General features: G+C 68.3%; 1 protein-coding gene across 2 annotated transcripts; it reads right to left on the reverse strand.

Moving 5' to 3' along the window:
• Nucleotides 1-7,103: 7,103 nt before the first annotated feature.
• Nucleotides 7,104-22,365, reverse strand: NCSTN (nicastrin). Of its 2 annotated transcripts, XM_064175815.1 has the most exons (17): nucleotides 22,220-22,365; nucleotides 21,715-21,819; nucleotides 20,766-20,889; nucleotides 20,121-20,239; nucleotides 19,431-19,576; nucleotides 18,026-18,176; nucleotides 17,139-17,248; nucleotides 16,273-16,425; nucleotides 15,497-15,601; nucleotides 14,513-14,590; nucleotides 13,431-13,600; nucleotides 11,378-11,480; nucleotides 10,990-11,085; nucleotides 9,963-10,050; nucleotides 8,625-8,776; nucleotides 7,664-7,876; nucleotides 7,104-7,355 (listed from the first exon to the last, which is right to left on the reverse strand). In XM_064175815.1, the coding sequence occupies exons 1-17, from the start codon at nucleotides 22,335-22,337 to the stop codon at nucleotides 7,233-7,235; spliced, it is 2,154 nt and encodes a 717-aa protein (XP_064031885.1). In that variant the 5' UTR covers nucleotides 22,338-22,365; the 3' UTR covers nucleotides 7,104-7,232. The 2 variants fall into 2 exon arrangements, with proteins under 2 accessions (XP_064031885.1, XP_064031886.1); XM_064175816.1 differs by lacking the exon at nucleotides 16,273-16,425.
• Between the last annotated feature and the right edge of the window lies 1 nt (nucleotide 22,366).

The following is a 22,366-nucleotide window of genomic DNA, read 5'->3' on the forward strand; positions in this document are numbered from 1 at the left end:
GCAGAGCCAACAGCCCTGCCCAAGCTCCTGCTGCCTCCAGCTTGAGCCCTGGGAGGCTCAGCACCCAGGGGGCTCCAGCAGCCACTTCCACCCCAGGGGATGAAGCCCTCCAGGCCTTGCTCACCTTGGCCCACAGAGCCCAGAGGTGATGGAGCTGGGTGGGGGAGGGGGGCACCGAGCTGGGTTTGCTCTGCAGGCCAGGCAGGGGGGGACAGGGAGGTATGAAAAGAGCCTGGAAGAGGCAGCAGTTGGCAGGAGCTGAGGTGACATATTGAGGGAAGCCACTGGGGACCAGCCTGGCCTGGGCTTGTCTGGGAAGAGAGCTTTAACCCCTGCGCTGCTGGGCGGACCTGGAGGAGCTCCTGCCAGGGCTCTTCCCTGCCCCAGCTCACAGAAGGAGCTTCACACCTCCTGCCCATCAGCTGGTACCTCCCTGCCCGTGCTGGGGCTGCTCCCACCCCCCCCGGGAGCCTCTGCTGGGCTCTGCCACGCTCCTGGAGCAGGCAGCTGCACACTGGTGGCAAAGCCACTGCTGGCAGAGCTGCCTCTGGGGCATCCTCTGCAGGCAAAGCCAACAGAGATGCCAGAGCAGCTCCAGCAGCACCTTTGGTGCCATCACACTCTGTCCAGATGTGCCCAGGTGTGCCCGGGGGGGGCGGGCAGCTTGAAGCTCTGTCATGTCCAGGGCACAGCTTTGTCCCTGCAGGCTCTGCCTGCAGCCTGGGCTGGCTGGGGAGGTTCAGGCACTCTGCAGAAGGCCTCAGTGAGCAGCAGCTGGGGGATGCTGCAGCTCCCAGGCTCTGCAGGCACTGAGCAGGGAGTGGAGCTGCTGGGATGGGTGCTGGAGAACACAGAATGGGTTTGGGCTGGAGCTGTGTGGGGCAGCAGCCAGGGTGCAGGGAAGGATCCACCCAGAGGGACCTGGGCAGGCTGCAGAGGTTGGCACAGGCCGAGCTCAGGAGGTGCAACAAGACCAAGGGCAAGGTCCTGCAGCTGGGTGGAGGCAATGCCAAGCACCAATGCAGGCTGGGCAGTGCTCTCCCAGCCAGTGGCAGCAGCTCTGGGCTGGGCTCTCTCCTCTGCTCTCCCTCTCCTGTTCCTTCCTCTCTCTCCCTCTCCTTCTCCTCCTCTCTTCTTCCTCTCCTTCTCCTTTTCCTCCTCCTCCTCCTCCTTTCCTTCTCCTTCTCCTCCCCTTTTCCTTCTCCTCCTCCTCCTCCTCTCCTTCCCCTTCTCTCCTCTTCTCCACCTTCTCCCCTCCTCCTCCCCACCTTCTCCTCTCCTCTTTTCTCTCTCCCCTCCTCTCCTCTCCCTCTCCCTCCCCTCCTCTCCCTCTCCCCTTTGTCCCCCTGGCTCTCCGGTGGGGCGGGGGGCAGCAGACGGCTCCGGTGCCGCAGCCGCAGCCAATCTGTCAGCGCCGCCGCTGACAGCTTTCACCGGGAGCCTCCTTCCCTTTCATCCTGCCCCGCTCCCCTCGCCCCTGCCCGGCCCCCAGCCCCACGCGTGGCTCCCTGGCTTTGTTCCCCCCCCCCCCCGAAGCCAAATAGCGACAGAAGCTGCTGATCATAATATTGCTCTAATCGAGTCTGTCATAATCGGATCCAATCTAATTACCTCCCGATCCCTCTCCTCTCCGGCTCTCTCTATTGCCTGTCCATCTGTCCCCTCTTCCCTTCCAGTCTTTGTGTCCTTCCATCTGTTCTCTGCAGACCCTTTCTGCCGTCCCCGCGCTCCGCGGGCCCCTGCCCCAGCCCTGTCCTCCAGCGGCTGCGCTCTCCACTCCATCTCCCTGAAAGGCCTCTCCATCAATCCGCTCAGCAGCCGCTGCCTGCCTCCTCGGCCCATCTGCTTCGCCCTTCCTGCTGCCTGCGAGCTGCGGAGATGCTGTTTTGTTCCTCTGTCGATCTTGATTAGCCCCCAGGACCCTCCCGCGGAGGCTGCGCTGGCAGCGGGGAGAGATCACCTGGGCCGCGGCGGGAGCAGGTCCTAAGCATCCTCCTCCTCCACCCCTGCCTGGTCCTCCCCCACCCCTGCCTGGTCCTCCCCCACCCCTACCTGGTCCTCCCCCACCCCTGCCTGGTCCTCCCCCACCCCTGCCTGGTCCTACCCTACCCCTGCCTCATCCTCCTCCACCCCTGCCTCGTCCTACTCCACCCCTGCCTCATCCTCCTTTATCCCTGCCTCATCCTCCTCCGCCCCTGCCTCATCCTCCCTCATCCCTGCCTCATCCTCCTCCACCCCTGCCTCGTCCTATCCTCCTCCTGCAGCGCCTGACCTCAGGCCAGGGCTTCAGATGTGGCAGGAGAGCAGCAGCAGCACTGCGCTGAGCTGGGCCAGGCTCGGCCCCAGCATGACTCAGGCTGCTCCTCCAGGTCAGCCTCTCCTCCTTCTCCCTTCTCTCCTCCTTCTCCCTTCTCTCTTCTCTCCTCCTTCTCCCTTCTCTCCTCCTTCTCCCTTCTCTCCTCCTTCTCCCTTCTCTCTTCTCTCCTCCTTCTCCCTTCTCTCCTCCTTCTCCCTTCTCCTCTTCTCCCTTCTTCCTTCTCTCCTCCCTTCTCCCTTTTCCTCTCCTCTCCTTCCTCCTCCTCCTCCCCCTCTCCCTCTCCCTCCCCTCCCCTCCCCAGCTCCTGCCTCTGAATCCTTCCCTGCCCAAACTTCATCTCCTTCACCCCCAGCCTGGGCTCCAGCTCCACTCCAGCTGCTGCTGGAAGGTGCAGGCCAAAGGGCTGCAGATGCTGGCCCCAACTCCTGATTCCTGTCTCCAGCCTTTCCTCCTCTTGTCCTCTTCCTCCTCCTCCTCCACCTCCTCCTCCAACAGCTCTGCCTTTGTTCTGAGGCTTAATTAACTTTGCTGCCTCTTAATATTCCAAAGCCATAAAGTTCCCAGGAGCTGGAGGCTCCCCCAGCAGCCATCTCCTGTCCTGTCCCCTGTCTCAGTGACTGTCACCCCCATATGTCTCACCCCTGCGGGCAGGAGGGCAGCTGCAGAGCCTCCCCTCTGGGCTCAGCCCCAGCCTTCGGCCTCCCGGGAGGCAGCTGAGGGCAGAGGTCAGGGGAGTCAGAGGCATCTCCTTGTTCCCTGCAGGGATCCCTGCAAGGGGAGAGGGAAGGGAGGGAAATTGATGCCTGCCAACGCTGCCTGCGCACCGAGGGGGTGGGGGCAGCCTCGGCGCCACTCAGGTGCCCTGGGGGCTGAGGGAGGGGACAAGCCTGTGCCAGCTGCCCTGCTCTGCCCGAGGAGCTGCCCCCAGCCCTGGCGTGGGGGGAGCTGGAGCTGCTCTGGGGCACTCCAGGAGCTGTCAGTGCCAGAGGTCCATGGAGCCTGCCAGGGCTGGGCTAGGGTTGAAGGAACCTTCAAAGGTCATCCAGGCCAACAGCCAGCAGGGACAGCCCCAACAGAACCCCAAACAGACTGCCCTGGGCTGGTGCCAGCCAGGGGCAGCCTGGGCCAGGCTCTGCCCACCCCCAGCACCGCCAATTTCTCCTCCACTCCCAACCTCCCTCTGGCACTTCCAGACCCTCCCCCTTGCTCCTGCCACCACAGCTCCTGCTCCAGACTCTGTTCCCAGCTCTCTGCCCAGCTCTGGAAGCTCTCCAGAAGCTCTCCCTGAAGCCTTCTCCTCTCCAGGCTGTGCCCTCCCAACCCTCCCAGCCTGGCATCCCAGCAGAGCCCTCCCAGCCCTGCTGTGCCCTCCTCTGGCCCTGCTGCAGCAGGTCCCTGCCTGTGCTGGGGAGGAGAAAGGAGCAGGCACAGAGCTGCAGCTTCACCTTCGGGATCGAGGAGCAGCCCCGAGCAGAGCCCCTGGGAGGAGCTGCCGCAGCCTCAGCAGCCCCAGGAGCCTCCTCTGTGCCCAGCAGCAGCCCCAGGAGCCTCCTCTGTGCCCAGCAGCAGCCCAGGAGCCTCCTCTGTGCCCAGCAGCAGCCCCAGGAGCCTCCTCCGTGCCCAGCAGCAGCCCAGGAGCCTCCTCTGTGCCCAGCAGCAGCCCCAGGAGCCTCCTCTGTGCCCAGCAGCAGCCCAGGAGCCTCCTCTGTGCCCAGCAGCAGCCCCAGGAGCCTCCTCTGTGCCCCCAGCAACGCTTGCTGGAAGTTGCATCACTTCTTGCCCCTGGCAGAGGGCTGCAGAGTTTGCTCCTTGCAGGCTCCTCAGGCTGAGCAGCAGAGGGAGGCTCCAGAGCCCTCACCCCCCCTAAGCAGCACCACACCGAGCTTGGTGCCAAGGGTGCCAAGAGCTCCAAGCTGCCCAGCACTGCAGCAGTGCCAGGAGGAGCAGCTTGGAGCAGAAGTGGTGCAAAGCAACCCCCAAACGCTGCAGCTCTGGAGGAGCTTGGAGCAGCCCAAGCCCAGGAGGCAGCAGCTGGAGCTGGCGGCGCTGCCGGGCTGAGCTTTCGCCTCCTCTGCTGGCGGTGCCAGGGAGCTCTGGTGACCCCCCCTGGGCAGCTGGGGCAGCCTCAGCTCTGCAGCAGGAGCTGCCAGGAGATGTCTGTCAAAGGCAGGCAGCAGCCAGGAGTCTCCAGAGCCTTCCCGGGAATGCTTTCCCAGCTGAGCTGTGTCCTCCTGGAGCAGCTCTGGCAGAGCCCAGCGGAGCTCTGCTGCCTCCCCTCAAAGCCCAGGGGCTGCCAGAGGTCCTCTGCTGCGATGCCACTGCCCAGAGCCAGCAGCAGAAGTTGGTTGGTTCCAGATGTTTTGGCATCCAAACTTTCCCAACGACCCAGGGCTGGGCACAACCAGCTGCAGGCTGGCACCCAGCACAGCTGCACCAGCCCAGGCTGGCACCCCTGGGTGCTGCTCACAGCTTCTCTCCTCTCCCCTCCCCTCCCCTCCCCTCCCCTCCCCTCCCCTCCCCTCCCCTCCCCTCCCCTCCCCTCCCCTCCCCTCTCCTCTCTTCTCTCCTCTCCTCTCCCCTCCCTTCTCCTCTCCCTTTCCCTCTCCTCCCCTCTTCCCCATCCTCTCCCCTCCCCTCTCTTCTCCCCTCCCCTCCCCTCCCCTCCCCTCTCCTCCCCTCCCCTCCCCTCCCCTCCCCTCCCCTCTTCCCCATCCTCTTCCCTCCCCTCCCCTCCCCTCCCCTCCCCTCCCCTCCCCTCCCCTCCCCTCCCCTCCCCTCCCCTCGGGCAGGGCTCTGCTGCCCAGCGCTGATTAGCATTAGCGATGCTCTAATTAGTGCTGCTCAGCGCTGGGGAAGCTCTGCCAGGGGAGTTGCCAACTCCAGGGTCCAGACAGCTGAGGCTGAGCTGCGAGGATGGGCAGGAGGAGCTCAGTCCCCGGGGGGGGATGCAGGAGGGCAGCAAAGCAGCCTGGGGCTGAGGCTGTGGAGCTGCTGGGGGGGAGCTGGAGGCCATGGGGAGGGGGAGATGGAGAAAGGGCTCCGGAGGCAGCGAGCCTGAGCCGGGGGCGGCCTGAGAGCAGCACCCGAGGGGGTGGGCAGAGATTTGGCAGCCAAAGCTGCCCTGGTGCCAGGGGAAGAGCAGAGCCCAGCCCAGGCTACCCTCAGCTCTTTGTCTGAGGGTCAGGAGTGAGACCAAACACCCCCAGGAAGGTCCCAGCCCCCCCCAGCCCCCCCCCCCCAGGTCATGACCTGCAGGGGAGGCTCAGAGCTCCCTGCCGGGGCCAGGCAGGAGCTGAGTCTGCAGCAGAGCAGTGCCTGGCACCGGCCCCGCACGGGCAGCACTCGAGGGGCACCTCTGGAGCCCTGGGGGCACCTCACAACCCTGGGGGGCACCTCAGAGCCTCAAGAGCAGCTCCTCAGCCCCCTTGGGGTTCTCCGTGCCAGGGAAGCAGCTGCAGGCAGGGGCAGAGGCCCCTTGGCACCACTCAGCTGATGCCAGCCCCAGCCCCTTGCCCCCCCCACACCCTTGAGCTGTCGCTGGGCACTGCCCAGATGCCCTCTGGGGCTGCTCTCCTGCAGGCTCTCAGCCCAGGCAGGGCTCAGCCTCTGCCCCTCACAGAGCTGCTCCAGGCCCCTCAGCACCTCCCCAGCCCCCCCCGGGCTCTCTCCAGCACCTCCCAGCCCCTCTGCAGCTGGGGGGAGCCCAGCCCTGGCCCCCCCTGGCACTCCAGAGGTGCCCTCCCCAGGGCACACAGAGGGGCAGCAGCAGCTAACCCTTGCCCTGCTGCATGCCCCCAGCAGGGCCCTGGCTCAGGAGAGCAGAAGCCTCCAGCAGCTGCAGGCACAGGGGGCCGGGGGGGGGCCGGAGGGACTCAGGCTCAGCCTCCCTGAGCTCCCCAAGCACCTCCAGCCCCAGAGGCTCTTCCCTGCCGTGCAGCTGCGGAACAGACTTCGACATCCCGGCCCCAGCACCCCCCCCGAGCAGCTCCATTCCCTCTTCGGGCCCGGGGGGGTCTGGCAGGGAGCAGAGAGGAGTCCAGAGGAGATTTTAATGCCCCAAACCCTTCCCCCGTGCGCAGAGCCCGGACCCGCCCCGGCCGCGCCGCAGCCCCGCACAGCCCCGGGCGAGAGGCAGCCTCCGGCCACGGCCACCGCCCCAGGGCATGCCCTGCCAGCGCTGCCCACCCTGCCCTCCCCCCCAGGGCATGCCCTGCCAGCGCTGCCCACCCTGCCCTCCCCCCCAGGGCATGCCCTGCCAGCGCTGCCCACCCTGCCCTCCGCCCCAGCCCTCCCCTCTGAGCCCATCCCCACCCTGCCCTCTCCCCCATCCTGACCCTGCCCTCCCCTCTGAGCCCTTCCCCACCCTGCCCTCTCCCCCATCCTGACCCTTCCCTCTCCCCCAGCCCATCCCCACCCTGCCCTCTCCTGTCTCTGAGGCAATTCCAGGGCCGAGCTGCCCAGAAGGAGGCAGCAGTGCAGGCAGCAGTGCAGGCAGCAGTGCAGGCAGCAGTGCAGGCAGCAGTGCAGGCAGCAGTGCAGCCCCCACAGCAGCCCCCAAGCCCCTGGGGGGGTCTCAGCAAAAGGCTTTCTGGGAGCAGCCTTCTGCCTCTTGCTGCTGCTGAGGGCTCCAAGTGCCCTGCCCCGGGGCAGAGCCCTGCAGCGAGGGCAGGGCCAGGAGCTGCCAGTGCAGCTCTGCCTCTCTGCCAGGCTGCAAGCCAAGAGGGGCCAGGAGGCCTCCCCAGAGCCCCAGGAGGCCTCCCCAGAGCCCCAGGAGGCCCCTCCAGAGCCCCAAAAGGGCTCCCAAAGCCCAAGAGGCCTCCCCAAGGCCTCTCCAGAGTCCTCAAGAGACCTCCAAAGCTCCAAGAGGCCACTCCAGGTCTCCAACAGGCCTCCCCAGAGCCCCCCAGGAGGCTCCTCAGTAGGCCACAGCCCCAGGGTCCCGTGGGATGCTGAAGAGGATCTCAGCTTTGGCGTTGATGAAGTAGGTGGCCAGGAGGGAGAGGAGCAGGATGGCAACACCCACGACCAAGGTGAGGATCTGGGGAGGGAAGCAGCAGACACTCAGCAAGGCTTGGGGCGAGGAGAACCTGCAGCAGGACAGGGCTGGAGAGGAGGAAGCTCCAGGGGGGGACCTTGGAGCAGCCTTCCAGTGTCTGAAGGGGGCTGCAGGAGAGCATCACCCATTTGGTCATCCAACCAGGGCCTGGAACTGGCTGCTCCTCGAGGGGGAACTGGATGAGGCTCAGGCCCATGGCAGGAGGCTTGGGGTGAACCCCAAGGTCCCTTCCAGCCCAACCCAAGGTGCCCAGGAGCCAGCAGGTCTCAGTCTGAGGCTCTGCAACTCACCTCCAGCTCTCTGCTGGCCACCAGGAAGATCCTGGCCCTGATGTCCTTCCACCTGCTCTCTGTCCAGGTGGAGTACTCAGTGGACCCCCACTGCCTGAGCTCGAAGGCAGGGGACAGAGCCTTGCTCAGGCGCACGGTGGAGCGGACACAGAACGGGAGCCTGGAGCTGGAGTTGGGCTCCAGGGAGCCTTGGACCCAGCTGTAGTCAAAGAGCTGCAGGGCAGAGGAGGAGGAGGAGGAGGAGGAGGAGGAGAGGGGAGGGAGAGCCAAAGGGTCAGCAGCACAGCACCAAGGGGTGGGGGGGGGAGGGGTGGGGGTCACAGCTGGCAGGGGTCAGGGGTGGAAGGGACCCAAGGAGCACATCCAGGCCCAGCCCTGCCAGGGCAGGACCCCCCCAGGCTGGCTCAGGGCACACAGGAGCACATCCAGACAGGGCTGGGAGGGCTCCAGGGAAGGAGACTCCACAACCTCTGGCAGGAGCAGAGGCTGAGCCCTGCCTGGGCTGAGAGCCTGCAGGAGAGCAGCCCCAGAGGGCATCTGGGCAGTGCCCAGCTACAGGGTGTGGGAAGGGGCAAGGGGCTGGCATCTGCTGAGTGGTGCCAAGGGGCACAAAGTGGGTGCCAGGAGGAGGAAGTTGTTTGCTGTGAGGGTGCTGAGGCCTGGAGCAGGCTGCCCAGAGAGGCTGTGGAGCCTCCTTGTGTGCAGAGCTGCCCAGCCCTGCCCTGGGCACTGTGCCCCCTGGGCAAGCTGCTGTGGGTTGGGGGTGCAGGAGATGCCCTCCAGAGCTCCTTTCCCACCTCCCACTCTGGGGTTCTGGTTGGATTTCTGCCTCTGAGCAGTGCAGCAGCAGGACAGGACCTGAGCAGGTCCCTCCCAAGCCCTCCCAGGCTGCCACCCTCAGCAGCTGCCCTCAGGAGCAGAGGAGCTGGCACCAGAGCTCCCTGCCCCAGCACCCACTCACCTCTCTGTCCGTGCTGGGACCCTTCTCAGGGCTCAGGCACTCCTCCTTGGTGAGGTTGACCACAGTGCCTGTGAGGTTGGCCAGGACATACTGCACCAGGTAGGTTGTGTTGACAGGGCTGGAGACAGCCACATAGTGCTGGGGGACACCCCCTGGGGGAGGCAGAGAGGTGAGGCAGGGGCAGGCTGGCACTGCAGAGAGCTGCCAGGGGGCACACAGGGGCACAGCCTTCTGCCTGTGCCTCAGCCTGGGGAGGAGAAGGCTCCAGAGGGCATCTCAGAGCTGTGCCAGAGCCTGCAGGGAGGCTGCAGAGAGCCTTTGCCTGAGGAGGTCTGAGCCAGGCCCAGGGGAATGGTTTGGAGCTGAGGCAGAGCAGCTGAGAGTGGAGCTGGGGAAGCTGCTCAGTGCCAGGGTGGGGAGAGCCTGGCACAGGCTGCCCAGGGAGGCTGTGGCTGCCTCCTGCCTGGGGACAGGGCCTGCAGCAGCCTGGGCTGGTGGAGCTGGCCCTGGGCATGGCAGGCCTGGAGCAGAGCAGCTCTGAGCTCCCTCCCAGCCTGAGCCATCCTCTGCTGTGCTGCAGACCAGCAGGGCTCAGCTGCCCCTTGCTGACCCTGGACTGGCATCTCCAGGGCACCCCTCAGGAAGCAGCTGAGCTCCAAAGCCTCCAGCCCAGCCCCCAGGCAGGACAGCTGAGGGGCAGAGGAGCTGCTGCCCCCTGGGCAGTGCCCTGGCACTGGGCAGCCTGAAGTGGAGCTGCTGGAGAAGTGCTGGGCCAGAGGCAGAGGCTTGGGAGTAGCTCCAGCTCCTGTGCCCTGCTGCAGGGGCTGAGGCTGCTCCCTCTGACCCCCCCCAGGGCTGCTCCCTCTGACCCCCCCCCAGGGCTGCTCCCTCTGACTCCCCCCAGGGCTGCTCCCTCTGACCCCCCCCCAGGGCTGCTCCCTCTGACTCCCCCCAGGGCTGCTCTCTCTGACCCCCCCCAGGGCTGCTGGCACCCCCAGGGCTGCTCCCTCTGACCCCCCCCAGGGCTGCTGGCACCCCCAGGGCTGCTGGCACCCCCAGGGCTGCTGTCTCACCCCCCCCCAGGGCTGCTGTCTCACCCCCCCCCAGGGCAGCTGGCACCCCCCCGGGCCCTGGGACCAGGAGCTGCAGGTGGCAGCACTCTAAGCCCTGCTCCAGCACCACCTGTGCCTGGCAGGGGCACAGAGAGGCCCCCCCAGGGCATGAGCCAGCTCAGGACCCTCTTTGTCTCCCCCAACCCCCCCCTGGCATCCTGGCTCCAAGCTGCTCTGGGCTGGCAAAGGTCAGGTTTGTCCCCAGGCCCCCCCTGGCCCCCCTCACCCAGGATCCCCTGCAGGTCAGCTCTGATGATGGACTGGAACCAGGAATTGTTCATCCTGAGCAGGAAGCCATAGAGCAGCCGAGAGACCTGGGGGGCAGGGGGCACAGGCTGCCAGCAGCCCCAGCAGCACCCCTGGCACCAGGGGGTGCCCACCCAGGGCACAGCAGGGACAGAGGGCAGGGCTGAGGCAGGAAACGCCCTGCAGAGATGGCCCTCAGCTGGGCAGGGAGAGAGAGGGCACAGGGGCAGGGAGAGAGAGGGCACAGGGGCAGGGGAGAGAGAGGGCACAGGGGCAGGGGAGAGAGAGGGCACAGGGGCAGGGGAGAGAGAGGGCACAGGGGCAGGGGAGAGAGAGGGCACAGGGGCAGGGAGAGAGAGGGCACAGGGGCAGGGGAGAGAGAGGGCACAGGGGCAGGGAGAGAGAGGGCACAGGGGCAGGGGAGAGGGAGGGCACAGGGGCAGGGGGGCACAGGGGCAGAGGGCACAGGGGCAGGGGAGAGAGAGGGCACAGGGGCAGGGGGGCACAGGGGCAGAGGGCACAGGGGCAGGGGAGAGAGAGGGCACAGGGGCAGGGAGAGAGAGGGCACAGGGGCAGGGGAGAGGGAGGGCACAGGGGCAGGGGGGCACAGGGGCAGAGGGCACAGGGGCAGGGGAGAGAGAGGGCACAGGGGCAGGGAGAGAGAGGGCACAGGGGCAGGGAGAGAGAGGGCACAGGGGCAGGGGAGAGGGAGGGCACAGGGGCAGGGGGGCACAGGGGCAGAGGGGCACAGGGGCAAGGGGCACAGGGGCACAGTCTCTGGCCCCCAGGGGTGGATTGGGCTTTGCAGAGGCTGTGGAGCTGCAGGGGCAGGGGGGCAGGGCAGGGGGGCAGGGTCTGCCCTCAGCTGCAGTGGGCAAAGGGCAGAGGCAGGCAGGGCCTGCTGCAGGCTGGCAGGGGCAGAGGGAGGCAGGGGGGGGCTGGCAGGGCCGGGGGGGGCTGGCAGGGCCCGGGGGGGGCTGGCAGGGCTCAGCTCCCCCTGCTCTCACCGTCCTGGGGTCTGCCTGGATGGCAGAGCTGCTGTTGGCTCCCCCTGCCAGCTGGTACAGGGCTCTGGCCACCACCGTGGCAACATCTGCCAGGGCCTGCGGGGGGAGAGGCTGCTGGGGGGGGGCAGGATGGGCAGCTCCAGGGTGGGCAGCTCCAGGGTGGGCAGCCCCAGGGTGGGCAGCTCCAGGGGGGGCAGCCCCAGCCCCCCGCAGGCCTGCAGCCAGGCAGCCACCGACCCCCTGAGTGCCTCTGCCACTGCCCAGCCCCCCCAGGGCTGCTCCCTGCCCTCCTTCCCCTCCCCCACCCCTGGGTCCTGCCTCCCCCTGCCCTCCTGCCCCCCCCAGCCCCGGGCCCCCCGCAGCGCCCCCCGCAGGCGAGCAGCAGAACCTTGGCCGTGTCTGTGATGTACTCCAAGGCCTGCTCGGGGCTCAGCCCCTCAGGGTACTGCAGTTGGATGTTCTCTGGGGTGTCAAACCTGCTCTGGTAGTACCTGGGGGGCAGGAGGCAAAGCTGGGGGCAGGCCCTGGCACCGAGCTGCTGCCCAGCCCTGCAGCCCCAGCCCTGGCACCGAGCTGCTGCCCAGCCCTGCAGCCCCCAGCCCTGGCACCGAGCTGCCCCCCAGCCCTGCAGCCCACCCAGCACCCCCCTGGGCACCAAAGCCTGCCCCCAGCTGCCAGGGGCCACAAGGTTCTTGCACACCACCAGGGGTGGGCACTCCACCACCTGCCTGGCACACCTGGCACAGGCCATGGCCACTCCTGCAGGGCAGGAACTGCTCCTCGGGGCCAGGCCATTCCCTCTGCCCCTACACCTGCCCCCCACTGCCCCCTCCTGCCCCCCACTGCCCCCTCCTGCCCCCCACTGCGCTCTCTCCTCCTTCTCCTGCCCCCCACTGCCCTGTCCTCCTTATCCTGTCCCCTCCTGCCCCCCACTGCTCTCTCTCCTCCCTCCCACTGCCCTCTCCTGCCCCTCACCATCCTCTCTCCTCCCTCTCCTGCCCCTCACCATCCTCTCTCCTCCCTCTCCTGCCCCTCACCATCCTCTCTCCTCCCTCTGCTGCCCCTCACCATCCTCTCTCCTCCCTCTCCTGCCCCTCACCATCCTCCCTCCTCCCTCTCCTGCTCCCCCCCATCCCCTCTCCCACACCCCCACTCCAGCTCTGCAGAGCCATCCCCAGGGAGCAGGCAGCAGCAGCAGCAGGGGTCCTGTGGGGTGAGCCAGAAGTGCCTTTTGCAGTGCCCCAGGGGGCAAATTTCAGATCCCAAACCCAAACTGGGTTAGAAAACACAGGAAAAAAAAACCCAAACAAGGCCTGAGAGGCAGAAAAAGTCCAGGCCAGAGCAGCCCAGGGCCGAGCAGGCAGCTCCTGGCAGCACAGCTGAGCCCCAGCCACGCTCAGCTGCCACTGCTCACCTCTGGCTGCCAGCCAGCTGTGGGCAAGGGCTGAGGAGGCCAAACTGCAGCCCTGGGGCTTGGCACAGCCACTCTGCTCTGCTGCTTCAGCCCTCGCAGCTCCCCACAGCTCCTCCCTGCCCCTCACTGCCCCCCACAGCTCCTCACTGCTCCTCACTGCCCCTCACAGCTCCCCACAGCTCCTCACTGCCCCCTACAGCTCCTCACTGCCCCTCACAGCTCCCCACAGCTCCTCACTGCTCCTCACTGCCCCTCGCAGCTCCCCACAGCTCCTCACTGCCCCTCACAGCTCCTCCCTGCCCCTCACAGCTCCCCACAGCTCCTCCCTGCCCCCCACAGCTCCTCCCTGCCCCTCACTGCTCCCCACAGCTCCTCCCTGCCCCCCACAGCTCCTCCCTGCCCCTCACTGCCCCCCACAGCTCCCCACAGCTCCTCACTGCTCCCCACAGCTCCTCCCTGCCCCTCACTGCCCCCCACAGCTCCCCACAGCTCCTCACTGCTCCCCACAGCTCCTCCCTGCCCCCCACAGCTCCTCCCTGCCCCTCACTGCCCCCCACAGCTCCCCACAGCTCCTCCCTGCTCCCCACAGCTCCTCCCTGCCCCTCACTGCCCCCCACAGCTCCCCACAGCTCCTCACTGCTCCCCACAGCTCCTCACTGCTCCCCACAGCTCCTCCCTGCCCCTCACAGCTCCTCCCTGCCCCTCACTGCTCCCCACAGCTCCTCCCTGCCCCTCACTGCTCCTCCCTGCCCCTCACTGCTCCCCACAGCTCCTCACAGCTCTTCCCTGCCCCTCACAGCTCCTCCCCAGCACCCCATAACCTGCCCCCCAGCACCCCCCAGCCTGCCCCCCAGCACCCCACAACCTGCCCTTGGCCAACCTCTTCCAGGCTCTCCTCACCCTCCTCTCCAGCCTCCTCCTCCTCTCCCCACCCCCCCAGCCTGGCACACCCCAAAGCTCCCCCAGGGTCCCCCCCAGCCCTGCTGCAGGCTCCCCGAGGCCTCCATCCTCCTCCTCCTCCTCCCACCTGTTGTGGAAGGAGCTCCTGTGGTCGGCCAGGACCACGCCGGGGATGTGCCGAGCGCGCAGGAAGCGCTGGAAGGAGGAGGGGGGGAGGGGCTGGGAGGGTCCAACCTCCTCCAGGCTGACGTTGAGGCCTTGGCTGCTGCTGCTGAGCACCTCCAGCATGTGCCTGACCTGCAGCAGAGGCACAAAGGAGCTTCCTGCCAGCCCTGCCCGGCAGGCACAGGGCAGGGGCCTGGGGGGGCTCCCTGGGGCTGCCCAGGCCAGCAGCGACTCAGCCCCAGCACAGCCTGGAGCAGCCCCGGGGGGGGCAGGGCCAAGCTGGGGCTCGCAGGGCAGAGGTTCCCCTGCCCCCCTGCCCCCCTGCCCTGCCCTGCCCAGGCCACTCCTGGAGGACTGTGCCCAGCTCTGGGCCCCTCGGGTCAGGAAGGACCTCAGGGAACTGCTCCAGAGAGGCAGGACAGTGATGAAGGCAGAGGAAGCTCTTCCTCAGGGGGAGAGGCTGAGGAGCAGCCTGAGGGCTGCCCTCAGGGGTGCTGAGGCTGGGGCCAAGGGGCACTGGTGCCAAGGGGCACTGGTGCCAAGGGGCACTGGGGCCAGAAGGTTCCACGGGCACAGGAGGAGGAATTTCTGCCCTGGGAGGGTGGCAGGAGCCTGGCACAGGCTGCCCGGGGGGGGCTGCCCGGGGGGGGGCTGCAGAGTCTCCCCCTCTGGAGGTACTGAAGCCCTGCCCAGGAGCTCTGGGAGCCCCCTGCAGCCCCTGCCCCCCTGTGCCCCCTGAGGCATGCACAGCCCTGGGCACCTGCCCCAAGGTCTCCTCTCCCTGCTGAGCCTTTCCTCCTCCTGTCCAGCCTCAGCCTCCCTCCCCCAGCCTGAGCCCACCCCCCCTGCCCCTGCCCCTGCCCCTGCCCAGCACTGCCTGGGCCCAGCCTCAGCAGCTCTCAGGCTGGGGAGCTCCTCCGAGGCCAACCCCACCTGGAGCCCAGCCCCCAGCACCACTGCAGCCCCCCCAGGAGCCTCCAGAGCCCCCCCAAGCCCAGAGGGTGCCCTGGCTGGGGCTGGGGGCTGCAGGCTGCCTGCCCTCACCTGGGCCTCCACGGAGAGGTTCAGCCTGGAGATGGGATCTGTGTGCAGCCAGAGCCTGGAGCCAGTGCTCAGAGCCACCTGCAACAGGCTGAGGGTTAGCCCCCCCGGGGGCCTGAACCCCCCCCAGCTCCTGCTGCCCCTCCCTGGGGGGCCTGAACCCCACCCCAGCTCCTGCTGCCCCTCCCTGGGGGGCCTGAACCCCACCCCAGCTCCTGCTGCCCCTCCCTGGGGGGCCTGAACCCCCCCCAGCTCCTGCTGCCCCTCCCTGGGGGGCCTGAACCCCACCCCAGCTCCTGCTGCCCCTCCCTGGGGGGCCTGAACCCCACCCCAGCTCCTGCTGCCCCTCCCTGGGGGGCCTGAACCCCACCCCAGCTCCTGCTGCCCCTTCCTGGGGGGGCCTGAACCCGACCCCAGCTCCTGCTGCCCCTCCCTGGGGGGCCTGAACCCCACCCCAGCTCCTGCTGCCCCTCCCTGGGGGGCCTGAACCCCATCCCAGCTCCTCCTGCCCCTCCCTGGGGGGCCTGAACCCCACCCCAGGTGCAGTGCTCAGGCCTCTGCCAGGCCCTCTCTGGACTCCCTGTTGCTCTTTGCCCTCTCTGCCCTCCCTGGCTCCTGCCCTCTGGCACCTCCTGCCCCCTGGCACCTCCCCTCCTGGCTCTGCCTCCTGCACTGTCTCAGTCTGCCTGTGCAGAGACTTCTGCCTCTTGTTTCCCTTCCCTGTGGCTCTGCACCTCAAGCACCTTCCATTGGCTGCTAAAGTTCCTCCTTCTCCCTCCCCAGGGGAACCAAAACTCTCCCTGGGGTGTCTGGGGCAGGGGAAGGCCCCAGAGGCTCTGCTGCTCTCTGGCAGGCTCAAAGCAGAGCCAATGCAACCAGCAGCAGGACACAAACCTCACCCTCAGCCCCTGTGCAGCAGGACAGAGCTGCCTGGGGAGCCCCAGGGAGGAAGAGGAGCAGGAGAAGGGCCCCCAGGTGGTGCTGCACCTGACTCAGCTCCAGGAAGCTGTGGATGTTGTCCAGGCCCAGGGGAAACTTCTCCTGCTGCATGTCATAAACCATCCTGGAGCTGCCAATGTAGTCAAAGGTCTCCTGCAGGGGGGAGCCAGGGCTGAGGGAGCTGCAGGGAGCCAGGCTGGGGGGGTACAGCCTGGAGAGGCTCCAGGGAGAGCTTCTGGAGAGCTTCCAGAGCTGAGCAGAGAGCTGGGGACAGTCTGGAGCAGGAGCTGCAGTGGCAGGAGCAGGGGGGAGGGTCTGGAAGTGCCAGAGGGAGGTTGGCAGTGGAGAGAAGACATTGGTGGTGCTGGGGGTGGGCAGAGCCTGGCACAGGCTGCCCAGAGTTGGGAGCTGCCCCTGGCTGGCACCAGCCCAGGGCAGGCTGCTTGGGGCTGTGAGCAGCAGTTGAGAGAGGAGAGGGAGAGGGGAGGGAGAGGGGAGGGAGAGGGGAGGGAGAGGGGAGGGAGAGGGGAGGGAGAGGGGAGGGAGAGGGGAGGGAGAGGGGAGGGAGAGGGGAGGGAGAGGGGAGGGAGAGGGGAGGGAGAGGGGAGGGAGAGGGAAGAGTCTGCAGCAACTCTGAGGTCCCTTCCAGCCCTGCCAGTGCTGGGAGCCTGCAGAGAGCCCTGGGGGGAGGCTCCAGAGGCAGAGCAGGGAGCAGGCTCCCAGCAGGCAGCCCGGGGCTGAGCTGTGCTCCCAGCTGTGCTCCCAGCTGTGCTCCCAGCTGTGCTCCCAGCTGTGCTCCCAGCTGTGCTGCCAGCTGCCCTCACCCCTTGGAAGAAGGTGAACATCACATTCCTGGGCAGCAGCTGAGCGTCAGGGGCCCTGTGCAGGGCCTGGGCAGCAGCCAGGAGGGTGGCGAAGGAGCAGACTGCAGCCTCGGCGCCGGGGGCCACGCTCCAGAAGAAGGAGTGGCTGTCGAGCTGCAGGGGGCACAGGCTGCGGGCAGCAGGCCAGGGACTGCCGCGGGCAGCTCCAGCCCTGCCCCCAGCCCCGGCCCCAGCAGCACCCCCAGGGCCCTGCCAGCCTGCAGGGGAGAAGGCTCCGAGGGCACCTCAGGACTGGGCTGGGGCAGCCTGCAGGGGAGAAGGCTCCAGAGGGCACCTCAGGACTGGGCTGGGGCAGCCTAGGGGGGAGAAGGCTCCAGAGGGCACCTCAGAGCTGTGCCAGAGCCTGCAGGGAGGCTGCAGAGAGCCTTTGCCCGAGGAGGTCTGAGCCAGGCCCAGGGGAATGGTTTGGAGCTGAGGCAGAGCAGCTGAGAGTGGAGCTGGGGAAGTTGCTCAGTGCCAGGGTGGGGAGAGCCTGGCACAGGCTGCCCAGGGAGGCTGTGGCTGCCTCCTGCCTGGGGACAGGGCCTGCAGCAGCCTGGCAGAGCAGCTCTGAGCTCCCTCCCAGCCTATGACTTTAAAGGTCCCTTCCAACCCAACCCAACCCATCCCATCCCATCCCATCCCATCCCAACCCAACCCATCCCAACCCAACCCATCCCAACCCATCCCACCCCACCCCAGGACTCCCTGAGGCCCCAGGGCCAGCCAGACCCAAGGGTTTGGGAGGAAGGGAAACAGCCCAGAGGAGGCTCCCAGCCCCTCCTCCCCCCAGCCCCAGGCTGTGCAGGGCCCCAGGCACTACCCACTCGAGTGGCCACCAGGACGACCTCGTGGGCAGGCTGCACTCTGCCCGAGGCGTTGATGGGCTGCAGAGTGCTCCAGACGTTGTAGTCCAGCAGGGGGTCACAGACGACCTCTGGGGGGCAGAGGCAGCAGCTGGCACTGCTCCTGCCCAGGGTGCCAGCAGGGTGCCCAGCACTGGGCCAGGGCTGTGCTCCCCCCCCCCCAGTGCCAGGGGCTGGGAGGTGCTGGAGAGAGCCCAGGGGGAGCTGGGGAGGTGCTGAGGGGCCTGGAGCAGCTCTGGCAGGGGCAGAGGCTGAGCCCTGCCTGGGCTGAGAGCCTGCAGGAGAGCAGCCCCAGAGGGCATCTGGGCAGTGCCCAGCAACAGCTACAGGTGGGGGTGGGGGGGTAAGGGGCTGGGGCTGGCATCTGCTGAGTGGTGCCAAGGGGCACAAAGTGGGTGCCAGGAGGAGGAAGTTGTTTGCTGTGAGGGTGCTGAGGCCTGGAGCAGGCTGCCCAGAGAGGCTGTGGAGCCTCCTGGTGTGCAGAGCTGCCCAGCCCTGCCCTGGGCACTGTGCCCCCTGGGCAGGCTGCTGGGGGTGCCCTGCTGGGGGGCAGGGGTTGGGGGGTGCAGGAGATGCCCTCCAGAGCTGCCTTCCCTCCCTCCCACTCCATGGTTGGATTTCTGCTTCCCCTCCCCCCCCCAGTCTCCCTTTGCCCACTCCCAGCAGCTCCCTGGCAGAGGGCACCGAGCAGCTGCTGCCTCCCTTCTGCCCTGCCCAAGGCCTCCCCCCGTGCCCATGCCACGAGTGAGCTGGCAGGAGGAAGAAGCAGAGGGGCCCAGGGGGGCAGGGTGCAGGAGCTGAGCCCCAGAGGTCCCTCCCCACCCCGGGGGGGTCTGAGGGGCTCTGACCTGGGTTGATGCTGAAGGAGCTCTGCAGGGAGCTGCGGCGCATGCAGGTGACAGTGCTGCTGACTGCGTGCATGTGGGAGGAGAGCTGCATGGCACACAGGGGGTACTGGGGGGCACTGCCCCCCCGGGGCACGTTGTGCTCCTGGTAGCACTGCAGGCAACAGAGAGCACAGCACAGCTGCAGCTGCCTGCTGCCTGCCTGCTGCCTGCCTGCTGCCTGCTGCCTGCCTGCTGCCTGCCTGCTGCCTGCCTGCTGCCTGCTGCCTGCCTGCTGCCTGCCTGCTGCCTGCCTGCTGCCAGCTGCCTGCCCCCGCGGGCAGCTGCTCCCTCCCTGCCCTGCTGCTTGGGGCAGGGGCAGGACAGGAGCCCTGAGTGGGCAGGGGGGGCCCTGAGGGGGCTGGGGAGGTCCTTCCAGCTCCTCCTGCCCCCCCACCACACTCCTGCCTCTGGGCCTAACTCCTAGCCCCAGCAGCACAGCTCCATGCTCTGGAGCCCCTCCAGGCACTGAGCCTCCACCACCTCCCTGGGCAGCCCATGCCAGTGCCAATCACTCTCTCTGCCAACAGCTTCCTCCTCACACCCAGCCTCAGCCTGCCCTGGCACAGCTTCAGCCTCTGTGCCCTGCTTCTGGCCCTGGGGGCCTGGCAGCAGAGCCCAACCCCAGCTGGGCACAACCTCCCTGCAGGCAGCTGCAGGCAGCAATCAGCTCTGCCCTGGCACCCTCCTCTGGGCCAGGCTGCACCCCCCCAGCTCCCTCAGCCTCTCCTCACAGGGCTGTGCCCCCTCCCCAGCCTTGCTGCCCTGCTCTGGGCACCTGCCAGCCCCTCAGCAGCTCTCTGCAATGCAGGAGCCCAGAGCTGGGCACAGCACTCCAGGGCTGGCCTGAGCAGTGCCAGCACAGGGGCACAAGAACCTCCCTGCTCCTGCTGCCCACACTGCTCCTCAGCCAGCCCAGGCTGCCCCTGCCTCTGCTGCCCACCTGGGCACACTGCTGCCTCCTCTGCAGCTGCCACCCAGCACCCCCAGGGCCCTCTCAGCCACTCTGTGCCCAGCCTGTGCCACTGCCTGGGGCTGCTGTGGTCCAGGTGCAGAGCTCTGCCCTGAGCCTTGTCCAGACTCCTGGCCCTGCACTGTGCCCATCTGTGCAGCCTGCCCAGGTCCCTCTGCAGTGCCCTCCTGCCCTCTAACAGCTCCACACCTGCTGCCAGCGGGGTGGTGCCTGCAGGCTCCCTGCTGCTGGACTCAATCCCCTCCTGCAGAGCACCAAAGGCACCCAACAGGACTCATCCTGCCCCTTGGCAGCAGAGCCCAACCCCAGCTGGCACCAGGAGGTCTCTGCTGCCTCAACCCCAGGGCCTGAGCCTGGCTGAAGGCCACCATGAGCCTGGCAGCCCCCCCCTGGCACCTGCTTGATGACTTTGGTCTCGTTGGCATCCTCCAGCAGGAAGATTGGGAAGTCAAAGTCCTCATAGGACAGCCCCGAGCCCAGGGGGTTCCAGAGGGTCCTGTTGCAGTGAGCAAACTCAGGGCCATAGTCCTGGGAGTAGACTCCTGGGAGAGAGAGCAGCAAATGGGAGGCAGCAGGGCAGGGGGAGGAGGAGGATGGAAGGGGAGGGAGGGAGGAGGATGGAGGAGAGGGAGGAGGATGGAAGGGGAGGGAGGGAGGAGGATGGAGGAGAGGGAGGAGGATGGAAGGGGAGGGAGGGAGGAGGATGCAAGGGGAGGGAGGGAGGAGGAGGATGCAAGGGGAGGGAGGGAGGAGGAGGATGCAAGGGGAGGGAGGGAGGAGGAGGATGCAAGGGGAGGGAGGGAGGAGGAGGATGCAAGGGGAGGGAGGGAGGAGGAGGATGCAAGGGGAGGGAGGGAGGAGGAGGATGCAAGGGGAGGGAGGGAGGAGGAGGATGCAAGGGGAGGGAGGGAGGAGGAAGATGCAAGGGGAGGGAGGGAGGAGGAGAAGGGTGGAAGGTGAAGGAGAAGGATGAGGATGGAAGGGGGGAGGGCAGGAGGGGGAGGCCAAAGCCTGCTGCCCCCCTGCACCTCTGCCCCCAGCACACAGGGCAGAGGTCTCCCTCCCCTGCCCCCAGCAGCTGCTCACCGAAGCCATCGTTGGGGCACTGCAGCCCAGGAGAGAAGCCCTGGGCAGGGCTGGGCCTGGCAGCAGTCACAGCCAGGCCTGAGACTCGGGAGGTGCCCTTCAGCTGCTGCAGCACCCTCCTGGGGGCAAAGGGCAGGGGTGGAGGCTGAGCTGTGCCAGGCAGGGGGCACCTCCCACCTCCCTCTGGGCAGCCTGTGCCAGGCTCTGCCCACCCCCAGCACCACCAATGTCTCCTCCCCACTCCCAGCCTCCCTCTGGCACTTCCAGACCCTGCCCCCTGCTCCTGCCACCTCAGCTCCTGCCCCAAACTCTGTGCCCAGCTCTGGAAGCTCTCCAGAAGCTCTCCCTGGAGCCTCCCCAGGCTGTGCCCCCCCAACCCTCCCAGCCTGGCACCCCAGCAGAGCCCTCCCAGCCCTGCTGTGGCCTGCTCTGGCCCTGCTGCAGCAGCTCCCTGCCTGTGCTGAGCTCTCCAGAGCTGCCCCAGCCCTGCAGGGAGGCCTCAGCAGGGCACAGCCCAGGGGCACAGCCCAGGGGCACAGCTCCCCCTCCCTGCCCCCTGCTGCCCACACAGGGCTGGGGCTGGGCTGGCAGTGCCCAGGCAGAGGCAGCAGCAGGTGAGGGCAGCTCTGGGCTGCAGGCACTGACCTGGTGAAGAGGCTCCCATCCAGCAGCACCATGTAGGGGGGGTCTGGGCCCTCTGCCAGCACCCAGCCCAGGTCCTGCTCCTGCTCCACCACGTGGATCACTCCTGTGTCCCCCCGCAGGGAGGCTGGGGGCAGACTCGTTGGGCCCTGCCCCACAGCCACCCCCCACGGCCAGGGGCACTGCCAGGGCTGGGAGGGAGCTTCAGGAGCACCCAGAGCCAACCCCTGCCCGGGCAGAGACCTCCCTCCAGCCCCAGGGGCTCCAGGCCTCTCCCTCAGCCCAGAGCCAGGCAGGCTGGCAGAGAGCTCCAGGCTCAGCCATGCCAACCTCTGCCCCAGCCCTGCCCAACCACCCAGACCATGGCACTCAGTGCCCCCCAGCCAGCCTTGGCTTCAGCCATGGGCACTGCACCACCTCCCTGGGCAGCCCATGCCAGTGCCAATCACTCTCTGGGCACAGCTCCCCCCTCACAGCCAGCCTGAGCCTGCCCTGGCACAGCTTCAGGCTCTGTGCCCTGCTTCTGGCCCTGGGGGCCTGGCAGCAGAGCCCAACCCCAGCTGGGCACAGCCTGTGCCCAGGGCAGTGCAGGGCATCGAGGTCTGCCCTCAGCCTCCTCCCCTGCTGCCCACAGCTGCCCCCAGGGGTGCCCTGCCCTGCCCCCCCTGCCTCGGGCAGGCACAGCCAGGCTGGGGCAGAGCTGGGGAGGAGAAGGCAAAGCAGCTCCGAGGCTGCTGCAGGACTCAGCCCCCTCGGGGGCAGCTCTGGGTCCCCTCCCCCAGCCCCGGGGGCAGCTCTGGGTCCCCTCCCCCAGCCCCGGGGGCAGCTCTGGGTCCCCTCCCCAGCCCCGGGGGCAGCTCTGGGCCCCTCCCCCAGCCCCAGAGCAGCTCTGGGTCCCCTCCCCAGCCCCGGGGGCAGCTCCGGGCCCCTCCCCAGCCCCAGCCCCGCTCACACTGGCAGCCGATCTGGTGCGTGGCGTTGAGCAGCCGCACGCAGGGCGCAGTCCTGTTCAGGGGGATGTAAATCTTCCTCTGCACGGAGTCGGCCTGGGAGCAGCCTGGGGGGAGGGCAGGGCTCAGGGGGAGGGCAGGGCTCAGGGGGAGGGCAGGGCTCAGGGGGAGGGCAGGGCTCGGGGGGAGAGGGCAGGGCTCGGGGAGAGGGCAGGGCTCGGGGGGAGGGCAAGGCTCGGGGGGAGGGCAGGGCTCGGGGGGGGGAGGGCAGGGCTCAGGGGGGAGGGCAGGGCTCGGGGGGGGAGGGCAGGGCTCGGGGGGGCCCCGGGGGCTGCCCACCCCCTCGGGGGGTCTGGCTCCGGAGCCGCCGCGGCTCAGGGAGCGCCCAAAGGCCTCCAGCCTCGACGGGAACCCTCCGCGGCCCTCCCCGAGGCCCTCCCTGCCCCTGGGCCGCTCCGCGCCGGGACCTGCCCCGCCCTGCCCCGCCCTGCCCCGCCCCAGCCTCACCTGCCGCCAGCAGAGCGAGCAGCAGCTCCGGGAGCAGCCCCCAGCGGCGCCGGGGCCGGGGCCGGCAGCTTCCCCCCGCAGCCTCCCGCCCGGGGCCGCCTCTGGCCGCCGCCGCCATGGCCCTGCCGCTTCCGCTTCCGCTGCCGC

The sequence above is a fragment of the Pogoniulus pusillus genome, chromosome 43, assembly GCF_015220805.1.
Source record: "Pogoniulus pusillus isolate bPogPus1 chromosome 43, bPogPus1.pri, whole genome shotgun sequence".
Taxonomy (NCBI): Eukaryota; Metazoa; Chordata; class Aves; order Piciformes; family Lybiidae; genus Pogoniulus; species Pogoniulus pusillus.